This window comes from Limulus polyphemus, unplaced genomic scaffold (genome assembly GCF_000517525.1).
Source record: "Limulus polyphemus unplaced genomic scaffold, Limulus_polyphemus-2.1.2 Scaffold971, whole genome shotgun sequence".
Taxonomy (NCBI): domain Eukaryota; kingdom Metazoa; phylum Arthropoda; class Merostomata; order Xiphosura; family Limulidae; genus Limulus; species Limulus polyphemus.
The window spans coordinates 36,354-48,062 of record NW_013666581.1 but is presented as its reverse complement, the minus strand read 5'-3'; the positions used below and the strand labels follow the sequence as shown (position 1 = coordinate 48,062).

General features: G+C 34.5%; 1 protein-coding gene across 1 annotated transcript in view; it reads right to left on the bottom strand.

Moving 5' to 3' along the window:
- Window positions 1-550: 550 nt before the first annotated feature.
- LOC111086271 (maternal embryonic leucine zipper kinase-like) overlaps window positions 551-11,709 on the bottom strand; it is a gene marked incomplete at its 5' end in the record, with an annotated part of 35,972 nt that continues 24,813 nt past the window's right edge. Inside the window, 2 exons of the mRNA XM_022388463.1 lie at window positions 551-634; window positions 2,625-2,754. Coding sequence (XP_022244171.1) covers window positions 551-634; window positions 2,625-2,754 — 214 coding nt within the window. The remainder of the gene's footprint in view (window positions 635-2,624; window positions 2,755-11,709) is intronic.

The window sequence follows — 11,709 nt, the reverse complement described above, 5'->3', positions numbered from 1 at the left end:
GACATAGATGTAGTTTAATTCTTGCTGAACAGCAAAAGAAATAGCTTGCTGTAATTGTTTTCTTATACTGGTAGATCAATGCTTTAATTTATGAAATGCCATGTTTTGAATATCACCATTACGCTGTCTTCCTATCATGCAAATGATTATTATGGGAGAGCTGTTTTATAACCACTTGTCATTCGGTGTGGTCAGTTTTTTAAGTGAAGGTTATTTTCGCGCTACTGAAGTGTAGAGAGAGATCTGAAGACACATCTGCTGACAGTGGAGGCAACTGCCCAGGGGCATGAGCGGATGATATAAATGTTTTTATTTGAAATTATGATTTGCAACAAAAAGCACTTCCTTTCTGACGTTATAGATAGTATAAAGAAAGTGGCATAACAGTCAGTAGTCCCCCTTCTAGGAGGCCATCGACTGTTCTGCCCTGGGGTCCGGAATTGCTGTCGACGGGCCTGCCTGAAGAAGTAAGTAATTGTCTAACTAACTGCTTAATGATGTAATGTGCCTATAATTTCTTAAATATCTCTGTGTATCATACACCTAAAGGTTAGGCCCAGAAGGAATCATAGACTTGCAATTTCAAGATTATCATTGGCACTTGAGGTAAAATTAAGTCAGCTTCAAGAGTGACCTATAACAGAAGAACGGATAATTGCAATATCTGCTTACTATGGACCCATACTTTCTTATGTAGTATAGACGTACTTTTGATGTATTTCCAGTTGTGAATAGTTTAGTTATCTGTATACTGTGGGAATAAAGAAAAACATAATTCAACATCTGGAGAAAACACTCATGGGATCTCCAAACGTAAGTTATATTGTGTGTTGCCTACTCAGTTTCACGGTGGTAAGCACATTTTTCTGGGAGTTGCTCCACCATGTACTGAAATACGAAACGATGCAAATACCAAAATGTTTCGGAATTGGTTAACTGCACTTTTTGTATCGCTCAGAATGTAAGCTCTTTGTTTTATTAAGATTGACTTGAGCAACGTATCTTTAAGGTTGTGTGAAAGGTTTCAATGTCTTTTAATAACATTAGGAACGAGTGTAATATTCAGTACTTGTGGTTCTGTCATAAGTAGCCATTCAACTTCAGATGTTTCGTCATTTACTACCATTAAACCACTTACTTCACATTCAATTTGCCATGAACTGTTGATATTTAGAACATTGGGTAGCTTCTTTTTGCTCCTCATTTTACTGAAGTGGGAATAAAATGTTTTTTCTTTGTAACACACAAAGAGTGTCCTTTTTATTCGTCAAACTCAACCGATACAACACATTCCAACAGAGTCCCTCTATTGTTCGGGAACTGCCTTGTTGATTTGATCTTATCACCAGGTGTGCATACCACAGCCATGCAGTTCTATATTGATTGTGCAAAGGAATGGAAAAACTTAGGGTAAATCTTTTTTGTTGTTGTAAACTTAAGGAATATTCTGATTAGTAGAGGTAGATAAACTGTAGCATCCCTAATTTTGTTTGCAAGAATGCTAACCAACAATTCTAATTTAACATTCTTAGTTATTAGAAAAAACTAAATATTTGTTATATAGAGGTTTTATAGCTGCATAAAATTATAGCTAATGCTAACGGAAAGCTCAGAGTCTAAGTTGATCGTTAAAAAACCCACAAAAAACTCAAATATTTTACACTTAATTCACGGTGTAGTCTAAAAATGAAAACTTGAAGTCTCACATTTTCCAATCAATAAAATCACGACTCGAAATTAAATGCAACTTGTATTTACTCTAGTCATAAATGGTAAACAATATTTTCATTAAAGTACACATACAGACAGATTCGAGGAACACTGATCAATTTATTATGTACAAAAATCTGATGTAAAATATTTCTTTAAAACGTTTTTTTTTGTATCAATCACAAAACTACACAATAGGCTATCTGTGCTGTGCTCACGGTGAGTATCGAAACCCTGTTTTTAGCGTTATAGGCCTGCAGATTTACCGCTTAGTCACCGCAGGGGAGGGGGGGCGCTTTAAAATGAAAACTAAGTATAATAAACGTGATTCTATCAATAATTGATAAAGTGCGTCTGGGAACATTTCGACTTTTCTAAATATACATTTAATACTACGGAAAAAAGTATCGAAATATATTTTACTTTAGAAATTTATTACCAGTTATGTTCTTATTTACTATTTGCTGCGGGTTGTGTTTTTGTTTTTTTAATTCATTTTTTAAAACTTTTCACGTTTTCATACTTGAGAGAAATCTCCTTCTCCAGACTCCAGATCTTTAGTTGATTATGACAGAAGCGCGATGGTAATGACGAATAGTCTCAATCCTATTCAAGCTTCCACTTGGGAACAATTTCCCTGAGCTCTGTATTTAGAAACTCTCAAAGAGCAGTATCTAAAGCTTGCAGACATGTCACGAATTTCCTTACACACTAGCAAGGCAGTGACTGTGTGACTTCTATGCAGGAGTGATTGTGTTATTACAGATTGTGTTCAGGCACGTTCCCCCGTGGTCTGTCTCTGTATGACTGCCATCAGCTGCTAGAAAATGCTTTTATCGATTCAGTGTTCAACTTGCCTCTAAGTGCAGTCTCGGTGGGGATCAAGGGCCACTCAATGCAAAGCACAAAATCACTTTCGCCACCACATTGCGCCTAGATGTTGCTTCTGTACTCCGGGCTGCTTCTAGACTAGAATCTCTGTTAATATGAAGGCTTAAAGTAGGATTGCAAAGGGGAAAAAAATCAATATTGTTTATTCCAACTCTGGAAAAAAAAGAGAAAAACGAAGTATTTTAGAACTGTTAGTGAAGTTTAAGTCATATTGACTTATGGACGACATTTAGTCATCATATCAATAAAACATTTCCTACTGACTCAACTAGAACACAAAACATTATTCATTTCATGTATATATACATATATAAAACACGAAATATAACGCCACAATCGCTTATACATTTGTTATCAAAACTTGTTTTAAAAGGATGTCACAAGATAAAATAGAATTACACACAGGTATTACATTCTTTAACTTTGTATACAAGTACGTTTAACCAATCATCTAGTGTTGGTGAACTTTGCAATTAAAAATATGTCTTAGCTGTCTATCCTGAAGAAGCACTGAATCGGGCATATAAAGTTTTTAATGGTGTGATTTTTTAGTCATAAAATCACATATAAAGTAATCATTACGAAGGAATATTTGAAACTTCCAGTTAGCTAAACATTGTAAATGTGTCTCAGGGTATGCAACCACGAGTTTATAAAGTTACATCAAAGTTTACATCAAAACTATGGCTTAAGATTGCATTTTCAGCCATGCTCTTATCATCCCTGCTAGGTGGATAACCTGAATAATAAACTAAGCATATTTAAGTTAATAACATGCTTATTATTCCCTAATCTTATTAAGCTGGATTACTCTCCTATAACCTATTCAATATTCACTAACAACAGAAATAAGTCGGATGAATATTTCCCCTGCAGGATATTTCACTTGTAAAAGCAAAAAAAGTAGACTTTGATTAGCAAACTTAAACAAAAATGATAGACATTAAACCATTAGAAATGAGAAAAGTTTGGACTCGGAATTAATATATCTTGAGCATTCAGAGAGTCAGTCGCTCGATTTAGACGATTTGCACTAAACAGCGTGATTCTTTGGCCTATATTTTACATTAAAAACTGATACAAAGTTTAAGATATTAATAAAGGATAACATAAGCACAACTTATAACTTGGTGACCTTGAGATTTGAATTTGGTACACAGAACATCACTCTTACTACTAAACTCCTGTTGTTTTTGTATATATATTTCTCATGTACGCAAATAAATCAAGATCACTAAATGCAAAAACCAATCCCTACAGCAGCAACTGGTAAAGATATATATAATGACGATGTTTAATTTTGATTGATTACATTTCAAAAATTTTAGGAGCTATTTCTAAAGAAGGTCAAATTTCGTTGGTTTATTCAGAATTTTTTCAGTGGCTCTATAACTGACGCATTAGACATCATATACCTTAGTTTTTGTTTTGTTCTGCAGTGCGTTAGAATATATAAAATATTTGTTGAACTTTTACAGGCATTTTGACTCGTCGATATTTTGGATAAGCTTTGATTCGTTTTGATTTAATGATAGGTGAATATTTAGGATGAAATTAAAGCAGTGATATAATATAATAATATCCTATTTGTGGAGTTTTACATAAGCCATTTCCATGACATGTTCACATTCTACAGTTCACACTTACTGATCAAAAATGACAGATACAAGACGGTTCATCTTCCACAGACATTACTTACAGCTTGTAATAGAAGATTTTATTTTTATCAGAATAGAAATTACATGCATATTTTTCAGTTTTCCACTCGTATCCTTTTCTAACCTAGTAAACGCTGATGACTAGTGGCGCTCTAAAGTCCAAACAATATATGGGTGTTTTACACAAGTTTGTTTTGAATTTCGCGCAAAGCTACAAGAGGGCTATCTGCGCTAGCCGTCCCTAATTTATCAGTGTAAGACTAGAGGGAAGGCAGCTAGTCATCACCACCCACTGCCAACTCTTAGGCTACTATTTTACCAATAAATAGTGGGATTGACCGTCACGTTATAACGCCCCCACGGCTGAAAGGGCGAGCATGTTTGGTGTGACGGGGATTCGAACCCGCGACCCACAGATTGCGAGTCGAACTCTAACCACCTGGCCAGTGATCAGCATACAGATGCTATCGCGTTATCACTGCCCATTGTCTGATTTTCATGACCCTATTTTACAGCTTGTTCCCCGGTGGCTCAGCGTTAACTCTGAGGGATTATAACATTAAAAGTATTATTTCGATACATGCGGTGGGCACAGCACACACAGCCCTTATATAGCTTTGTACTTAATAACAAAACAAACAAACTTTCCCATCTTGCCCAGTGAGGTCGTGTTTAATTTTTATTGTGCATTTAAGGAAAAGGTTCTCTTTATTTCCAGCGAAAACATTAGAAACTTTGTATTTTAAATGCTTACCAAGCATTAAACACCTGTCCATAATAAGATGTTTAGGAAAAAAATAACGAAGTTAATTTTTGGAATAATTAACGCATAAAAAATATTATTAACAAAGTCGTTGTCACTGCTATCAGTATAATTTTAGTTTTAACATATATCTAATAACGGTGTTGAATTTTATCATTATGTTCATGTGACCTACATTAAGATGTTATTCATTCCCTTTAATGTCATAGTTAAATTCGTATTTTTGACTAATGCTGCTTAATAACGTTAAACGCACAATAATGCTGCTGTTGTTTCTAACATTTCATTTGTTACGGTAATTTTAGGGTTAACACGTTACATACGTGTTCAATCATTACATCATTCTAAGATTATTTATAACTTACATTCAAAGTCCATATTTGGAATTTTCGGTTAAAACCAACGTATTTCAAGCACTTTTCATAAACACAACATTATAATTTCTAGGATCAAAAAATAATATCGTGTGCGATCCACAATCGTGAGAAACCAATAGGCCTATCATTTGTGTTAAACATCACGAAACTGTAAAAGTTTTTTTTCATATTTTTATTATTTTGTCCACATCAGTTTCCGACATATAAAACCATTACATCGGAAAATAATTATTTTGATACAATATGTAAAAAAAAAAAAATGTTACAGTTCCAAACGCAGATTTTTAGAAGTAATAGGTCACCTACGGTACCTATTACCTAACACCAGAATACCGGGCACATGCGCAGTGGTATATGGAATCTTTATAAAGCTAATAAATCACTTTAAAAACACAGCGTTGAAATAGAAATAAATTTATTTTGTCTAGCGGTGTTTCGAGCGACTGCTCTTCGCCAGGTTTAATGTTATAATACACCTTAAAATACACAAAAATTCTAGCATTTTGAATAAATAAGTCAGTTTTGTGTTTTTACAGTGTATTTATTTCATTGCAAAGTAATGGTAATTAAGCCCAAAGCTACACAATGGGCTATCTGTGCTCTGCCCACCACGGGTATCGAAACCCGGATTCTAGCGGATGAAGTCCGCAGACATACAACTGTGCCACTGGGGGGTATTTCATTGCATTTATTTCTCAATGTTCTATGTACTTAAATTATTCTGAAACCTTCATCATTTCCGCTGTGATGTAAAAATACTTTTTCAACACCTGTAAAGTTGTATACGTTAATCTCGTGCACTGTTAAACGTTTAAAAACAATAAAAGATGTATTCATTTATTGGTCACTCATTACAAAAGACTGTATACACTTTTCCAGACGTGTTATTCCAATAAGCCTACAATTTGTGATAAAAACCACATCAACTGCGAATGTTTTTCTTTTTCATTTTTTATTCCAGACAATTTAATATTGTTTTACATATTCATATATGTGTCTATTTACGACAATATTAGAGCTTTGAATGTATCTATAACTACGTTTTCAGTAGGTCACATTCTAGACTGGCAGGGTGGTGAGCCAATCTAAAAGCACGAGCAGTGCGCCAAATCGAATTAGGTCATATACGATAAACTTGTATGGGTCGGGGGCTTAAAATGGAAAATAGAACAAGAAAATTAAAAATGTATTCAATTAAAAAACAAAACCCAAGATTTTCCACGACCCCATAATAAAATGCCAATTTTTCCAGGTTTTCAAGCACCTCTACACTGACACTCATACATAAGTGTCACTAGGTTTTGCTATATCGAGAAAATGATTGCTGTGTTAATTTCGTTTGGACTTAGAATTGCCGAATTCGTCAATATGTTGAACGCCTTTTACAAATTATTTTATATAATTCACATAAATTGAGAAACATTTATGCTTAAATTTATGCGTTTTTAACATTTTTTATTATTCACATTCTGTATTAAAAATAGCGGATAAGGAATTGTGTTTCACTCATACAAAATAAAGATCACAGAAGTAAGTACAACAGTAGAATCTTAAGACACTGTTTATAAAAGACTACTGCTTGCAAATAATGTACAAACGCGTTGAAATCTAAGAACTGATTCTAGTGTAGTTCTCTGGAACGTCTTGGTTTGACAATGATGAACGCACCTTCATTCGTTGGTCATTTCCAACTCCAAATCTTCAGGAAATGACTGAAAAAAAGCGCGCGCCACGAGCTTCGATGTTGGTGGCATTCATTTCCTTCTGAACCTAGAACTTGGTAAACAAGCGGCAGAATAGATGTGAGACTAAGTTTCATTGGACTCACCAAATACAGTATATATATATATATATATATATCTAGAAAATTAATACTTAAACAGTCAAGCAAAATAAAATCAAAAGAAACGACTGCGGTAAAAACAGCAAATCCAAACCTGTGATGAACGACATTTAAATGAAGAAAACGAGGCCCAAACAGAAAATAAAATTAAAGACACTGCGTAAATTAAAAGGACCCCCCAAGGTACAGGCTATAATGTAGGATATAAAATGTGCCTTGGGTTTTGGAGGAGACTGCGGAAGTAGGACCCACATTGCGGTGGGGATACTCCGTCTATCAGTCTTAACCTCTGTTCGCCAATCTCACATGAAGAAATTATCAAAATAAATAAAATTTAGGAGAGCGAGATGTGGGTGCTCAAGCCCACATCTATATCACCCTTCATTGTCTGCAGACAGTTGTGGGAAGGTGGTTGTTCTCCAAAGTAAAAAAAAAGAAGAAGAAAGAAAAAGATAAATATATAAGAAAAGAAAAACGAAATAAGGTACTACCACTTGGAAGTAAGTAAGATAAACTTACCTCCTGAGGTTGGCATTCTAGCCGCCATTATAGTAGTAAAGCACTAATTTAATAGTACAGTATAACTCTTTACTAGTATTATTTATCCACTGTTGCCTTTTGATTTATGCATCTTTAATTTAATTTGGGCTTGATTTTTGTTCTATATATATACACACACACACACTAATGGCTATTTAAAAAGTACATAAAGTACTACCTAAAAGCTCGTACATAATCTTGAAATGTTAAAAGAGGACATTTAACTCTAAAACTCGCGAACTTGTACAAATCGAATCTCCAACTTTCCACCATTTTTAGCATGATTTCCATAAAACTTTATTTATTTTGAACAGTAATACAATCCGATAGCCCACATTGAAGTTAAAACACCTTTACATTAACGAACGGTTATTTTTATGGACATGTTCCGATAAGAGAATGGAGCCGAGCGAAGCCCAGTGGTTAATGCACTAAACTGTGGATCTGGGGTTTGCGATCCACACTTTGGGGCCGTTAACGGCACTAGTTGGCGATGGGTGACGTTGACTAGTCGCCTTCCCTCTGGTGTATCAGTTTAAAATTAGCTCTCGAGTAGCTTTGCGCGAAACTCAACAACGATCATTCAGAAGAGCATGATTTGTTCGAGTGACCTTGGCAACGGATGTTGTACCTGTTCACTCTCTTCTACGAACTTGTACATTTATGAGTTCCACAGACCGGAAGTTGACCGGACCACAACAAAAGTTCCCACCGCTGCAATACCAAACAAGTAATTCAGAAAAACAGAAAATATTTTTTTTCTGTTTCTAAGACTGATATATAGCTGGAAGCCGATGATTCGACACGCAATCGAGCGTGCTAAGGTATGGCAAAGAACGAGCAAAATTTGCGATAAAATTGTGGGAACTTCTTTCGTTTATAACGGTGAATGTCCTCATATTTGCTTCTGTTGAGATAATTATGTCTATTTATTTCTTCAAATTAGACAAAATTCCGATTTAAAACACAGAACTATCCTACGTTATTTATTTCAGACTTATTAAAACTTTTAAACGAAGTATATATTTTTTTATTTTAGCATGGCTCTGAGTTTTTCAAGTACAAACTTTTAGCTCATAGTCGTAGCTCCATCATCTCTTGACCGATTTGAGACCTAATTACAGTTTTGGACTCAGGAGGTCAAACCCTTTCAATTGATGTATTTCACCAGGCGTAAGGCTTCTTAGATTAATTTACTCTAATCCTGCCTTAAAAAAATCTAATTTGAGAGCAGGCTGGCACAAAGATATAGGTAATTAAAAGGGGAGAAAAAAAGCCTCAAAGATTAATTTACTCTAATCCTGCCTAAAATAATTTCAAGTTCCGCGTTTTTGAGGATTCCCTCTTGTTTCCAGACAAAAGAGCGATATCTTGTTTCGTAAAAAAAAAAAGTTATCTATATTAGTATCGAACATTTAATCATCAAGCGAATCCTAACACGTTGTCTTCTTAGTGCAAAGCTAAACAATTGGTTATCTACATTCTATTCACTGCAGGAAATCGAACCTCGGATCATAGCGATTTAAGTCGGGAGACCTACAGCTGATTCACCGGGAGACCTTTTACACAAATCAAGAAATAAATGGTTTTGTTTGTTATCAAGCTTAAAACTTCACAGTAGACTATGTAACCTGTGCTCACCGCAGGTATCGAAACCAAATTTTTAGCGGGAGGGGGAGATGTAGGTGCACATAAAGGTAAAATAATTCTTCACAGCACAATATTTCATAAATATTAATCGTAATTACAAGGTCTGTTTAAGTTACAAAACTTGTATGAATTAAAGTTTGGGAATAAACTCTCCTGAGCAGAGACATCTAACGATACTGGAGCGAACAATGATGAACATATTCGTAGAAATTTCAATTCAGATATAATGTTATATATACTACGCTAAAGTTTGCAAAAGGATTGACAGCTGATTATCCTACAAGTTAATACATTATAATACATGAAAACACGTAATAAAAGGACAATTGGATATCGACAAATTTGTAACAGACAGTGCTTTTATAAAAACCAACTTTGAAGTCTATGAACTACAATACAAAACAACAGAAACGCTTAGTTTTTGAAAAATTCATAATACAAAGCTACAAAATTGGTGTGAATTTCGTGCTAGTTCTTCAAGGGCTATCTGCGCTAGCCGTCCCCAAATTAGCAGTGATAGGCTAGAAGGAAGACAGTTAGTCTTTATCAACGAATAGTGGAACTGATCGTCACATTATAACGCCCCCAGGGCTGAAAAAGCGGGCACGTTCGGTGACAGAAAAGCCACAGAAAGGTACATTGTAGACTATACCCAACTGATCAAAATATTAAATATGAGCAAATACGTTTCATATTAAGCACTGTTTGGCTCAACTGAAGTGTTTAAATTAATTCACGTGTAATTCGTAGCTGAATAGTTAAGACTTTTCAAATATGTGTGTGTGTGTGTGTGTGTAGATAAACAGAATTAGAAAGTTCATTTGAACTGCATTCACCATTACCGATCTATCCGAGTTCAGAATACCTATCAAATCTCGAAACTGTAGTTCTTAGTTGATCACCCCTGTGTGTTTGTCAGGAAGGTGGACGGAGGTTATGATATAAAACATAAAACTGTAGTTCCATGGTGGTAAATCAAACTACACTTTGGTTCTTCCGAGGTAAATGAAGGCGTTGTCTTTGAACATCTACAACTCACCGAAAGAAAGGTCATTAATCTACACTTACCTCAGGGATCAATAAATATATAAACTAAAGTTAAGAAGCATGAATAACCACAAATGGTAACATAATTTGAGAATTAATCATTTATCAACCATAAAAAATTATTTTGGAGTAAATTACTTCTCCCATACGATAACTTTCAATCTCCATGTATATTGTTTTATTGTGAAGATACAATATCGTACCTCATACTATACGACTGACACTCCCTCCTAACGAACGTTTCGCATACTGATCCAAAAAATGTTTACGTTACATGAACGGGATATTTCCATTTCAAATCACCTGATATCACACACTTAAAACATAACAAACTTCGAACCGTGTTGCCTAAAAGTTTAAAATCAAGTACGACTTTCTGTGTTATCAACAGCATAACTTTAAACAAAACACTGTAAAACTAATAATGGTTGGAGACGGCTTGAATGGGTAATGAAGAAAAACTTTAATATAAGTTTAACATAACAGCAAATGTACAAGGTTTTGTCATCATCAACTGTAAAACTAAGTTTTTATTACCTCGATTTTATACTTTCATGCAAATGTTATTGAATCAATTATACGTTTTAATGCCTTTGATATAATATCGCTGTCTATAAGTTTTTAAATTACCCGCATTTGCATTTAAGTTTTTTTGTATACTTTTCATTTGCGCGGTCTCTGTTTTCTTTTAAATTCTGAAGCCCATAAGATGTCAAAGATGACGTCACCTAGAGTATATGATAGTTTAAATTGATATGTATTTCCATTATTTAGCCTTAGTGTTACCGATTAAGTTCATATAATTGGGTGTGTTTTCTTATAGCAATACCACATCGGGCTATCTACTGAGGGGAATAGAACCCATGATTTGAGCATTGTAAATCCGAAGACTTACCGCTGTTCCACCACAACAATATCATCGATGTTGTAATTAATCATTATTACTGGAGTCCACCTATGTATTTTACACAGAAAATAGTCATTTCAACCAATTTGTTATCTGGTTAGTGTTGTAATAGGTAAAAACACAGGATAACTCGGCAAACTACACTATACAGCCCCCCCCCCCCAACCGATCATTACTAATATAAAATTAAGCCATTAATTTGAAGATTCAAGGGCAATGCGTAGAATAAAAATACATTATTACTTGGACAAAAAATTGTGGTTAGTCGATGGATGACGTCACGCACACTAATATCTTAAAATTGTAAATGTATTTTATTAGCT